The 14,626-nt window shown below is 38.0% G+C and overlaps 1 protein-coding gene across 1 annotated transcript in view; it reads right to left on the bottom strand.

Moving 5' to 3' along the window:
• SCN9A (sodium voltage-gated channel alpha subunit 9) overlaps positions 1-14,626 on the bottom strand; it is a 105,545-nt gene that overhangs the window by 13,273 nt on the left and 77,646 nt on the right. The window contains exons 19-23 of the mRNA XM_064287042.1: positions 10,086-10,259; positions 7,092-7,214; positions 2,756-3,037; positions 2,062-2,115; positions 352-489 (exon numbers count right to left, since the gene is read on the bottom strand). Coding sequence (XP_064143112.1) covers positions 352-489; positions 2,062-2,115; positions 2,756-3,037; positions 7,092-7,214; positions 10,086-10,259 — 771 coding nt within the window. The remainder of the gene's footprint in view (positions 1-351; positions 490-2,061; positions 2,116-2,755; positions 3,038-7,091; positions 7,215-10,085; positions 10,260-14,626) is intronic.

Genomic DNA, 14,626 nt, shown 5'->3' with positions numbered 1-14,626 from the left:
GCCAGGACTCAGAACAGAATAAAGTTAACTACTTATAAAATCTGGTCAGAGTAAAAGAATTAGTGCACTGATTTTTCTTCATTAAGTAAGCCTCTATAGGGAACACTGGAGAAAACCTAAATGATTGACATATTGTTTAAAAATTCTCATAAATTTGGAAATATTTCTTTTCTGAGTAAAGAGTAATAAGAGGAAGTGTATCTGCAGTGATATCCTCGTCAATTATTTGAAAAATAAATAAAACTAATGAAACTAATTACTAATTGATCCCAAAGATTCCAAATTATGTTTTTAGAAAACATAATGGTTCATTTCTTTTCAGCACCGTAAACAAAGACTTGAAATACTTATCTTCTTTTTCTGTTGGTTGAAATTATCTATGATGACGCCAATGAACAGGTTCAAAGTGAAGAATGACCCAAAGATGATAAAGATGACAAAGTAAATGTACATGTAGAGGCTGTATTCATACTTGGGCTGCTTGTCTACCTATAAAGTTAGCAAAAGTTAGCAGTATGTTGACAACAGCATTCATCATTTTCTTTTTCACACTTTTTGAAAAGCTAATCCAAACAGTGCTATCCATGGTAAATTTTGGTACTTCAGAAGCCTTAGCATTGCCGAGGCTCAACGCAATCATTCTTCAAAATCCATGCAACATTCAACAAGTATTTATTTACTATGTACATAAATATAATCTTCAAATGACTACAAACTGCCTAACTATGTACTACTTATTCTCATATTGGTTGGGAAATTTAGTAACTAAATGCGTATATATTTATATATTTCCAGAAGAAACTGTAAGAGAGAGGATACCATATTTGTACAAATTTCCTGATGTTCTTTCATTGCTGGTAGAAACCTCTTCATTAGATTTTTGTGACTAGCCTGTAGTCTAAACTTTCTTAGCATAGAACTTATTTTCCATAAACTCTTCCAAGAAACTTAAAAAAAAAAAAAAACAACAAAAAACTATGAACAAAAATGTTATTTCATTTTTCTTTCGGTAAAGTAATATTTACAGAGCATTTACACCTAGTCATCACTTATCGATTATCTCCTTATCCAACAGTCTGCATTTACAACATTAGGAAAAATTCTATTACCTGACTATTTTGTGCATTAACGGGGAGCCGAGGTGAGAGGGGGATGAGGAGTAGGGGGATGAGGTTTGGGAGAGGGATGGAGGCCGCGTGGGCGGCCGGCGGTTCTCACTACCCGGGCCGGGCGGAGGAGCTGGGTGGGCAGGTGGCCTGCAGGAGGCAGCGGGAGCCGGGGCTGCAGGAGTCGGGCAGGGGGCTCAGATGTCTCTTTTCCCAAAGGGGCCTCTCTGCCACCTCCACAACCTTCCCTGGGCCCAGACGGCCGGGCCTCACGTGCCCCCAAGCCCGGAAGCCACCCACCGCTGAGGTTCATCTCCTGTGCCAGCAGAGTGGGAAGGTAGAAAGGCGAGGTGTGGGGGTCCGCCCGGAGACCAGGAGCTTGGCCAGGTGATGGTGGGCCCCTGCTGCTCCGGAGGTGGCAGGCAGCCTCCGACCAACACCGCCCCTCCAACCCCAGGGCGATCCGCGGTGGTGGATATTCCGCTCTCCGCAATGCCAGGTGCATCCGGAGATACGCCAGGGGCACCTGGGCGGTAAGCCACGGGAGCACTGGCAGCGAAGATGGGACGCGAACCGGACTCTTGCTTAATGCCAATTTTTGCCTAATGACCTGGTCTTTGAGGAGTGGGTGTATAATTACCAGTGCTCTTCTTCCATTTTCTTGTTGGACCCTCACAACAGTCTTGTAAGACAGACACTGGATTATTTTTTTACAGATGAATAAACTAAGGCTCACAGCGGTAAGTAACTTGTTCAGTCAGTTGCAGAGTTCTAGTAGAGCCAGAATTTGACTCAGGCTCTGTCCACTTTCAAATGCTTCGCTCTTCACCACTAAGCTACTATCAGGTGGAGGTTCTTCACTGTTAGCATACACACCAAGCACTCCAAGGAGCCACAGTTTGAAAACCACTGAACTAAAATCGTACTTTCTAGCGTTATGTTGACCAAGACTTACATTAACAGAATCAACGGCTGCGTACATGATATCCATCCATCCCTTAAATGTTGCCTGTAAATATAATATTTATAGAATCTGAATGTGAAACTCACACTGTAAATAGCCATAAATGTAGTTTAGTTTGTTTCACTTCATACCATTTGTTAAGTAATACTAAATTAGTAAGCTTTGCTGTATTTCAAAATACCAGTTTACTACAAAGATGCTAAAAATGTTAAAAAAAAAAAAAGACATATTCCCAAGTCACATTCTAAATCTTAGTGCTAATTATTATTAAATTGTTACAATTGCCTGTGAATGTTGCACATGAACTTTGTTTCCAGAGGTGGAAGGAAAGTTTATGAAAAAGGCAGGAAATAAAATTTCTCCATTTCTTCCAGGGTTCTCCCAGCCCCATGTAGTGTAAAGCTGGGGGTCCAAAAAATAAGTAGTCATTTCAGGAGAAATATTCAGATGGTGCAATGCGGTAGTCCAAATGACACCAAAAGACCACTTATGGATTACTAACTCTTAGATGCAAAGAATTTATGCTTCTTGACTCATGTTATAAGTACTTGTTCTAAGAAAGTCTAACTCTGTTTTTAAAGTCTTGAAGTACATTAATTTCTAGTTAATAGATTATTTAAAGAATAACATAGCCTTCCTCCAGTGTTCATTAAATTACGAAGCACTTAGGAAAGGGGTCACTTACAACTTGCAGCAGAGACAGGTAACCCAGTCCAACGTTATCAAAGTTCACTTTCAGGTTCTTCCATCGCACATTTTGACTCACGTTCATAAGGGCAAAACACTCGGAACGATTTTGAACTTGACTTGGAAGAAGCCGTGACCCATCTGTGGTGTTCACACACTCATAGAACTTGCCAGCAAACAAATTTACTCCCATGATGCTAAATATTAGCCAGAATATAAGACACACAAGTAGCACATTCATGATGGAAGGAATTGCTCCAATGAGTGCATTCACAACCACCTAGCATTCAAAAGAAAGAAAAGAATGATTAGGATTAGTAAAAACGTTAAATGGGCAAACATAAAAGAAACATAATGCAGTATTAAATGAATTAGAAAAGCCACCTTTAAGTGTTTAAGACACCAAATGTACCAATCAACACGTATTTATTGAATGCCTACTGTATCTTCAGCAGTGTGCCAAGCAAGACAAAATGAAACATGAGCCCTGACACCAATGAGTTTACAAGCATTTGAGAATACACAACACACAGGAAAACTTTTAGCTAAAATACAAGACAGTGCTGAACAAAATAGCTAAAATTATATGACAGATTAAATAAATGAAAAAAAAAAACCTGATATTGGTAAGATGAAGTCATAAAATCTGCATGCACAGTCTAGAAAAGAGGAAAATTTATAAATATAAATGATAAAAGATAAATAAAATGTACATGCTAGAGATTCATGATCCTAGAATTATCAACATTAATGATTCTTCCATGGAGAAGAAATGCTGGTGTGTATTAGCGGAGTTACGATTGGGGTTCGTTTAGTTGTATAAGTCCCTTGGATTCAGCTGGTACTGCTGATTGTGTGATACGTGAATTCAGTTAAGACCTTTGGGCCTCTATTTCCTCCTCTGCAAGATGACAATCATCTTTTCAGTTATTTTTCTAATTCTGAAAATACTCTCTATATAAGTCCTTGATTAATGTAGGTAGTGCTGGCCTCATATAAAAAAGAAAATGGGCATGTTTTATTGTTGATAGTTCATTTATTTCTGCTTATTTCCACTGCTATTGATCACTAGTGCCCCATGTTACTCCAACTTTCCTCCATGGCGACTATGGTGGCATTTAACTAGATTTTCTTAATTAACCACATCCTTCAAATCCTACTTATCTCCTGACACATCAGCTGTAGTCCACACTTGAGTGCAAATGTGTTAAAGACGAATTTCCTATGTAAATAGCATTTTGCTCCCTCTTTTTTTGCAGTGTAGCAAGCAGGCCCCTTAAGACACTTTGAAATGGTGAAATATCAGGGAGCTCTGACTACCTACGAGATTATCTAGTGTACGCATTGGCAAACATTTTCTTAATATTTTTTGGCTTTGTGGGTCATATGATCTCTGTAGCAACTACTCTGCCATTATAGCCAAAGATCCTACATGAACAGTCAATGCTGTGTTCCAATTAAACCTCATTTTTTAAAATACTTTAGTAGCACTTTTTTTTTAATTGTACATTAGATGAAGGTTTACAGGACAGTCTTCTCATTAAACAGTTAATATACATACTGTTTTATGACATTGGTTACCAACCCCGTGACATGTCAACACTCTCCCTTCTCGACCTTGGGTTCCCTATTACCAGTTTTCCTGTCCCCTCTTGCCTTCTAGTCATTGCCCCCAGTTGAACCTCATTTATAAAATCAGGTAACCAGCCCAGTTTGCTGACCCCTGGCCTAGGACAATGGTTATTACCTGGGCTGCCCATGGACCCCTAAAGGTTCCATGGGGGCATGAAGTTATATGAAAAACATTGTGGTTGTGTTCTTTTTCTGGAGAGATGATTCATACTTTGATCAGAGTCTTAAAGTGTACATGACCCAAAACAAAGTTAGGAAAAGCAAGACTACAGAATGAAGTTCAAAACAAACAGCCTGATCTATAAGGCTTTTGTTCTAGCATACCTTTTCATCCTCATTTCCTGCTACCCTCTGCACTACGCTTATTTCCTGGGCACACTGATCCTTCTAGTCATTGCCCAAACAGGACTTGTGCACTCGACTCTGTGCCTCTCTATCTTGCAGCATTTCTGCCCGGAATGTCTTCCTGCCTGTGAGTTGGGGCTCACTCTTTCTGTCCTGGCTCAAAGCCACCTCCTTGTAAAGCCTTTCCAGACTCCCCCAGGCAGCCACTCCCTCCTTGATGTTTGTAGCACTGTGTGCTTATAGCAGGTATCACAGAATACCTACTGCTCACCTGCCTGCCTCTCCTGCTGACCAGTCATCCTATTCATCGTTTGTTCATGAAAATGCAGTATACTGAATAGTAGAATCCAGGGGTGGGTCAATCGTAAGTTTTGTATAGGTTGCAACATTCTGCTAATGCTCAAAAAATGAAGTTAATGTCACTGAATTCCAATACGGTCTTCCTTCATAAAATGCAACTGGTAATTTCTCAATTCTTACCACTGTCAATTCTTACATAGAGTACTTGGATATTATTTATCAAAAAATTCCCTGTACAATCATGATGTTCTTATATACTTTGGCATCATTATCCATTGGATATATTAAATTGTAGAATTTACAGTCATAATTAGATTAGCAGGGATAACAAAGAAGACCCGGTAGCCTGAAAGATCTCAAATTTTCACCTTGAGGGAGTCTCTGGGTAGCCAAATGCTTAAGTACTTGGCTACTAACCAAACAGTTGCTGGTTTAAATCCACCCAGAGCCGGTCAGAAGAAAGGCTTGGTGATCCACTTCCAAAAGGGTGACAGCCACTGAAAACCCTAGACTACACAGCTCTACCCTGATACACATGGGGTTGACATGAGTTGGAACTGACTTGATGGCAGCTAGTTCTTTTTTCACCTTGACAGCTTGTTAATTGCTTGATTCGGACCCCAGAGTTTTTGATTCAGTAAGTCTGGAGTGGGGTTTGAGAACTTACATTTCTAGTAAGTTTCCAGATGATACTGAGGCTTCTGGTCAGTGGACCACACTTTGAGAATCACTGAGCTAATCTGTAGGCTAAATTGGTCAGAGATTACAGGTGGTAAAGCAGTCAGGTAAACAAACCACATACAATATAACAGAGGAAGGATGCCCAATTATGCCTGGTGGTAGACAAAGAAGACTTCTGAAATTGAGACTTAAAGGATGGGTAGGTGTTTATCTGCTAGATTGATAGAGTTGAGGCAGGACAGAGGGATGACTTCTAGACAGAGGAAACAACACAGGAATGAGGGAGCAGGTGTAAATCTGGAGAACAGGAAATGTGAGGAGAGCAGCAACAAATGCGGAGACAGACTATATAGCAAATAAGGTCATTGTCCTACATGTGTTTTATGAAGGAGTTGCTGGCTTAATACAGACCTCACTGCTACATTGCTAGCAGTCTTTGTTTATCTCACCTTGTTTATTTCTGCTAAATTAATCTCTTTCTCAAACACTATGCAGTCTAGTGCAAGTGAAGTAAACTCTCTGGCACTTAGTTTTCTCAGCTGTAATTTGTTACAGTTCTACTGACTTTGTGACATCATTTTAAGGGTGAAATTAAAGGTGATGGCTGATGCCACATCATGTCTCTGTCTTTTCTTATGCTCTCTCCCCAGGGTTGTGCCTTTAAAAAGTATTATTTGAGCACCTGGCACAGGCAGATTCTTGATGACTTGTATATGAGAGAAAGTATCAGGACTAACAGTCTCCCATCCACTTGAACCTTCCTAGCATAGGGAAGATTTCCATTTAAAAGGAGAAAAATTCACTTATTTGAATCATTCTATTGCTTAACCAATGTTAAAGAAAGTATTATTGTGTTTCATTTCTTTGTTACATAATATGCACTAAAATAATGTGTGTGTACGTGAGTCTACACACATATATACACACGTATATATACATAGAGTCCATACTTACACATATATGTATGCATAAAAACCAAAAAAACCCGTAACCATTGAGTCGATTCCAACTCATAGCAACTCTACACATATGTATGCATATGTGTGTAAATATAAATGGTCCATAATTTTTACATACCCTTTTAAAAAAAGTTTCTTTTTTTAAAAACCCCATTTAAAAAATGGGCACATTAAACTCAAAAGATTCGATGACAACCTTAGGGGTCAAGGAGTTTATGTCAATGAAGGAGGAACAGCTGAGAAAAGGAGGGTCAGAATGGTTGTACAACTTGAAGAATATAATCAATGTCACCGATTTGTATATGTAGAAACTGTTGAATTGGTGTATGTTTTGCTGTATATATTCTCAATAACAAACTGAATAAAATTTGGAAAAAAAATATGCAAGTTATATTTGGAAGTTTAGTATTTTCTTACCTTCATTCCTTCAAATCTGGATAAGGCTCTTAAGGGTCTTAAGGCCCTCAGTGTCCGGAGGGATTTAATGGGACCAAGATCTGAGTAGCCAAGAGTGTTTGCTACTAAAGTAACCAAAGAAACCTACAAAAAATAAAATTTTCATTCACTGTTTCAATTAAATGCTGCAGTATAAGGAAAAGCCATTTTAAAAATTCTCTAATAGCAGATCAAAAAAAATAATAGAATTTTATATATCAAATTATCTAATCATTGCCTAAAAAAAGGATAAGATGGATGCTTTTGTTTTCATACTAGATTTAAAGGCAGGTTAACCAAAGTAGGAAGAAATAATAGAAGTAGGTTATTTCTTTTATCTTAATAGAAATCACAAATATACTTTTTGCATTTTTGTAATCAATGGTTATGCACTTGCTTATTAAATGTGAAAATATAATTAGCTAGAATAACTACCAAAATTTCAACTGAACTAAAACCCAGGGCATAACAAAATAAATGTGACTCTGAAGATAAGTCACAGAAGTCTGGCACCCATTCAACCAAATCTAAGTCCTAGTATATACCTTATTCAAAAGCCTTCTGAAAACTCATGATTGTGAGTATCCTTATATTCATAATGAATATTTCAAGGTATATACTTTCCTGAGGTCTGATAGATAGATAAATAGACAGATAGATAGATAGATAGTATTAGACCCACTGAAAACCACCAGTTCATGTTTTAAAATGCAAGACAAAATAATTTCCATTATTAAACAGCCACATCGCTTTCTTAATTTAAAATAAATTCAATTTTACTTGCAAACTTACATTTGTTAAGATGGGTGATGAAAACAAGTATGCCTGTGATAATATTTTTAAAGGCTTTTGAATATCTTACATATTTCAAAATAATTTTTAAAAGACCCAATCATATTTAAATATTAAGATAAATGAAAAGAAATATCCACATTCCATCTATTATTTCTTATTTTGATTAAACTTTATTCAAATCTATTACATTACAAAAGTGTCTATCTTGCCCTTTCTTAGTGACTCAGGTAACTTGATATATAAAAGGTGAATCAAATAACAATCAATGCGAAATCACTAATGTCAAAGAGGAAGCCTGAGAGAACACATGAGGTATAACGTATAGCTACACTTTGGAAAAGAATTATTTTGTACATCACTTCTACAAAAGCAAAATGTTATTTTTTAAAATATACTAATTGAGATCTTAAGAAACAGTTTACTAAGCCTCACACAGCCCTTGAGAAATCGAACTTTGAAGTAAATATGATTGGTTTTGATTTCATTTTGCCATCAGATTTTGCTACTTATGATCATGCCTGCTTATAATTTTGAAATCTGTGAATAGTGCTGTATTCATTTATCTTTTCTGCAAAATCTGGTGATGCAAACTCTTGGTGAGATGTTAAGGAACTCGTTGTCATATAAAGATTAGCAAGTTGCTTTTCATTATTCCAGGCATCAGATGGAAAACAAATCTCTAGAAACAGGGTTGGCATGTGACTGACGATAGGATGTTTCTTCCCTAACCACTGAAGCTAGAATTCTTAAAATCTAGGAGCATAAAGTAAGAGATTGAAGGACATAGATCCTGAGGAGAAAAATAAGATTGGGTGTTTGAAGTAATTAATTATAAAGCATTTTAAAATAAAAATAGAGTACGCTAAGTAAGAAAAAGTTGGTAATAATGGATGTTGTGCCATTCATTTGTATTTGAAATGCCTTGATCTCAGAAACTGTTTTAGGATGTTCTTCTCAATTATGTCAATGAAATGCCTGTAAGTGTATTTTTGCTTTGTTAAAAATAGCAGATAAACTGAAGCATTTTCTTATGTATTTTCTATTATTCAAGTATTCAACAGTTTTCTTAATTAATGATTTGAAATTGTGGTGTCTACTTCTCTGCTCCTTTGCCATCCTAGAGATGAAGGGTGAGTTGGATGCTTGAGACAGGGACAAGAGCTGTGACTTATTTTGGTTTTCCTATCATTATGACTGAGATAAATAAAAACTCCATTCCTGCTGCAAAGTGTGGAACTCCCTTGCAGTAAACAATCTGATCTTTGGTCTTGGTTCCTGAGAGCTTGGTTCCTTAGACCAGTAAGTGGGGACTGGCCAGACCAAGAAGGATCACCTGGGGGCCAGAGGCTGATTAAGCCTCAGGAGGCATGATGTAATCTATTATGGCCACATGATGAAGCCAATAAAGGCCTTGGAAGACGGAGGCTCACTGGAACTTCTTGGGTGGAGAGAGCAAACTTCTGCTTTCCGGAGGGTGAGCACGTGCCCTAAGGACATGGAAGCTTTGCAAAGAGACCCCTCTCGTACCTACCCTGTATGTTTGTATCTTTTTTCTGCTAGATTAAAGATAGCACTTTCTCTGCAGTTTCTGAGTAATTTCAATGGATCATCAGACCTATGGAACAGAGAAGGACCAATGCCTGCTGACATAGCCACTGGTGAATGGGGATGAGAGAGAAACGCCTAAGCTGGCAGCTGCTGTCTGAGCTGGCTAAGAAAGGGAAGCAGACATTTCTCTGGATTTGTTTGATGCCATACCTGCTCTTCTCCTAACAGTTATTTAGCTTTAGCTTCTCATTTTATATTGTCAAAAACAGTACTGTATCTCTTCTTTCCATTCTCACTCCCCTGCTTTTCACTTTGTTCTTATTCCCAATGTAAATGATATTCGAGTAGTGTATTAAAAAATCATATTTTTTCCGATTGCAGAAAACATATGCAAAAGTAAATTACAGCTATTAGAATGACAAAAAAAAAATTTACATTTGTTGCAGGATCTCTCCTCACAGATATATTTCTGCTGGCTATGCTATTATTTCCAAAAACAGAAACCTATAGTTTGAAAATTCATAAAGCTAATCAAAATTAAAATACAATACAGTATAACATTGGTGAAGGTTATCCAGAACACTTATTAGTAAGAGTAAAGCCGCTTTAAAAATTGACTCAAAAAACACCTACATCGACAATTAAGAAATCCAGCCAACACCAGGCATTGGTGAAATAAGTTTTGTAACCATATGCTACCCATTTTAGAAGCATTTCCAGAATGAAGACATAAGTGAATATCTTGTCAGCATACTCCAGAATAATTTTAATGGTCTTTTTCCTTTCAATATATATATCTTCAAAGGCCTGTGGAAATAATATTCAATTTTCAATTCAAGTACAATGTAGAAATAATAATTTGTAATTAAAACAGAAAATAAAATCATGATCATGAGAACACCAAAATATAATACTTTTATGGGCCATATGACTTTCTTCTGGCTTATAGCTACTGTGTAACCTTTAGTTGTAGCCTTCTCACAGGGCATGCTGCTGGTCACCAGAGGACAAGGGAAAGAAAGTGCAAAAGAATGAAATTACTTGTAATTCTCTAAAAGAACAATGATCTCTGGCACCTACATGGATTTCCACTTTAATTCTCATTTCTTCCCTCTTCAATTGTCTCAGTCCTAATAATTTCTTAAGATGCAATTCCAGTGTCAGTGCCTCTTACAAACCTTTTTTACCCTGCACTCTCCCATGATTTGGGAGCTACTCCTTTGCTCTTGGACACTTGTGCATGCCCAGTGCCTGGCACTATATTAAGATACTGCAGGAGGCCAGGAAATGTCTGTAAGATGAAAGACTGCAGCAGTAGAATAAGGCTAAAGAATATATAAGGCGGTTTTTTCTTTTGAATTCTGCATCCATATTTTATCATTCATCAAGTTTCAGCTCTACAAACCATGATTACATTCACTTCATGAATGTCGCATCTCTAACACTCTCCAAGAACTTTTAATAAGCAACTGACAATGATACTGTGGTTACAGTCACGTGTCTCTCGGGAAATAATTTTTTTTTTTAAAGGGCTTGAGACAGAAGCCCCGCTGGTGCAGTGGTTAAAGCACTTGACTGCTAACCAAAAGTTTGGTGGTTCAAACCCACCAGCTGCTCCGCAGGAGAAAGATGTGGCTTTCTGCTTTTTTTTTTTTTTCTGCTTCTGTAAAGATTACAGCCTTGGGAACCCTATGGAGGCAGTTCTATTCTGTCCTATAGGGTCGCTATGGGTCGGAACTGACAGCAAAGGGTTTGGTTTTTTTTTGTTTTGTTTTGTTTTCAAGGGCCTGAGCTTACTGAAGGCACTAAAGTGACTGCTAACCTACACAAGGCTAAAGTATTAGAATTTTCTCTTTCATGTTTAAACACCGTTCACTTTGATGGAAGAGTCTCTGGGTGGTGCAAATGCTTAAGCACTTGACCACTCATTGAAAGGTTGGCATTTTGAACCCACCCAGGGGCTCCTTGGAACACAGGACTGGAGATTTGCTTCTGAAAGGTCACAGCTTTGAAGTCCCTATGGAGCAGTTCTACTCTGCAGGCATGGGGTCACCATGAGTTGGAATGGACATCTTGTAGGAGGAAATGAAAGCAAAAGCACCTGTATCCCTAATGGCTAACCTTATACTACCTATCCACAATCATGGGCTGTGTCTTTCTTATTCTTCTTACTTCAAGTTCTGCTATAAATACTCTAAAAACTATCCTTAGTACTTTTTGCAACTGGTGCTATCAATATTGAAGAAAATAGTTCTCCATTGGTGCGTGGAAAAAGGTGTGAGGAGCCCTGGTGGTGCAAACGGTTAAGTGCTCGGCTGCTAACTGAAAGGTTGGTGGTTCAAATCCACCCATGGGCTCCATGGGAGAACGACCTCGTGATCTGGTTCTGTAAAGATCACAGTCAAGAAAACTCTATGAGACAGTTCTACTCTGTCACATGAGGTTGCTATGAGTTGAAAATGGCTTAATGGCACCAAACAACAAATAAGATGTAGAAAGAAGGTCCCAGCAGTTAGCAGGGTTCTGAAAGTCCGTGGAACTGAGGTGCAGGGGCAGACTTCTATTTTGTTTACTCCTCTTTCTTAGGAGCCATAAGATGGTTTAAAAAACAAACAACAAAAAAAGATACACTGACATTGACTTTCTTGTTGTTAGGTGGTGTCCAGTTGGCGCTAACTCATAGCAGCCCTATGTGCAACAGAACAAAATATTGCCCGGTCCTGCACCCTCCTCACAGTCATTGCTATGTTTGAGCCCACTGTTGTAGTCACTGTCTCAATCTATCTTGTTGAGGGTCTTCCTCTTTTTTGCTGACTCTCTACTTCACCAAGCATGATGTCCTTTTCCAGGGACTGGTCCCTTCTGATAACATGTCCAAAGTAAGTCTCACTGTCCTCGCTTAAAAGGAGCATCCTGGCTGTACTTTTTCCAAGATGGATTTGTTCGTTCTTTTGGCAGTCCATGATATATCCAATATTCTTCACCAACGCTGTAATCCAAATGCATCAGTTCCCCTACAGTCTTCCTTATTCATCATCCAGCATTTGCATGCCTATGAGGTGACTGAAAATATCACGGCTTGGATCAGGTATACCTTAGTCCTCAAGGTGACTTTTTTGCCTTTTAACATCTTAAAGATGTCTTTTGCAGCACATTTGCCCAATGCAATATGTTGTTTCATTTCTTGTCTGCTGCTTCCATGGCATTTCTAAGTAAAATGAAATTCTGGACAATATTTTCTCCATTATCATGATGTTGCTCATTGGACTAATTACGAGGATTTCATTTTCTATTTATGTTGAGGTGTAATCCATACTGAAGGCTGTTGCTTTGATCTTCATTAGTAAGTGCTTCAAGTCTTCTTCAATTTCAGCAAACAAGGTTATGTCATCTGCATACTACAGGTTGTTAATGAGTCGTCCTCCAATCCTGATGCTGCATTCTTCTTCATATAGTCCATCTTCTTGGATTATTTGCTCACCGTACAAATTGAATAGGTGTGGTGAAAAGATACGACCCTGATGCACACCTTTTCTGATTTGAAACCATGCAGTATGCCCTTGTTCTGTTTGAATGAGCAAAATTAAATGTTCTGGAATTCCCATTCTTCACAATGTTATCCATAATTCATTATGATCCACATAGTCCAATGCCTTTGCGTAGCCGATAAAACACAAGTAAACATCTTTCTGGTATTCTCTACATTTCAGTGAAGATCCACCTTACATCAGCAATGGTATCCCTTGTTCCAAAGTAAAGGCTTTGAATTTAGGTATCAGTTAAGTTATGGCTTTGCCATTTATTAGCTTTGGGACATTACACAACTTTTAAAACTCTATACAGACCTTCCTCATTGGTAAAAGGAGCAAATTACCATAATCTCATAGGGCTGTTTGAAAATTAAATGAGATAACTTATATAAAGAGCTTGAAACACAATACATATGTCATAAATGACAGCTGTTACTTTTTATTCATTTTTTATATACACAGATTTTTTAAACTGGTGAACTCTCTGAGTAAAAGCACCCACTTTCTTAAAGTTTCTTGCTATTTCTTCCTCATATGGATCATTTGAATTTCAATTTTTAGAGTGCTCCTTCCTAAAACGTTTTCGTTTTAGACTCTTTCACTAAGTTTTGCTTTAAACTATTCTTTAATTTTCTTGTAATTTCTTTGCTGAAAGTCTCAGTCACAAATGTAACTCAGCAAAAAATAAATATACTTTGTTATGAGGAGTATAAGAGATAATGTGGACATAATCTGTCAAAAATCCTACTTGTATCCCACGTGACTTAAGCAGAATAGCCCTTTCATTATTATGTCTTCTTTTTTTCAGAAATGAGACTTGTTATGTGAAGCAATCCACTGTGGGCCCTAACCAACCCTACCTGTTCTTACTGCATATGCTAAGAAGATAAGGCCTTGACTGCTCTTTACCCAAGCCATTGCTCAGGTTGTGCTTGCAGTGAGTAACCTTGAGGAGAAAAGTGGTGTCTCCCTCTGGGACAAAGAGCAAAATTGCTTACTGCTTGCTATAAAAGGATGGGTTCCCCAAGCTCAGTGTTCCTCAGCTGTGACTCAAACTCATTGTGTGTGCCGTATCTATCTGCACCTATATTACGCCCCTGAGACTGGGGCAGGAGGAACTGACATAAACATCTTGAAGCTCATGCCATTATTTTCTGTGCCATGAGTAATAAAGCCCTTTGTCTTTGAACCAGAGATCTTATAACTTCTGCCAGTATCTATGAAACAGTAACAGTCTAACTCATTAGGCTGTAAGCAGAGTAAAATGAAATTACAGACTCACAGAGACTGTCTAAGAGGCAATTTATGAAGTTCTTGGAAGTCCTGTTTTTAGTATAGTGGAATTTCCAGTGGTATCTCTAGCTGGAACTGTGCTTCTAATGGCTTACATCTGGCAGTGTCAATTGGAGAGAAACAAGAAAATGCTGAAGGGGCTCTTAGCTCTCCCAAATCTCTTTCTACCCTCAGGGAAGGTGTTTTGTATATATACGGGAATGAAAAACTTTTCTGATGTTCACCTCAAAAATAAGAGTCTATTTTCCTTATGGTAACATGCAAGATGCTTCCTAAGTCAATATTGACTCCCTGTCTCATGGTATCTCTGGCCATGTACTTGGTATTCCTCCCACAACACCTTCTGTATTT

The sequence above is a fragment of the Loxodonta africana genome, chromosome 6, assembly GCF_030014295.1.
Source record: "Loxodonta africana isolate mLoxAfr1 chromosome 6, mLoxAfr1.hap2, whole genome shotgun sequence".
NCBI lineage: Eukaryota > Metazoa > Chordata > Mammalia > Proboscidea > Elephantidae > Loxodonta > Loxodonta africana.
The sequence above is the reverse complement of the archived record's forward strand: the minus strand, read 5'-3'. Positions and strand labels throughout refer to the sequence as shown.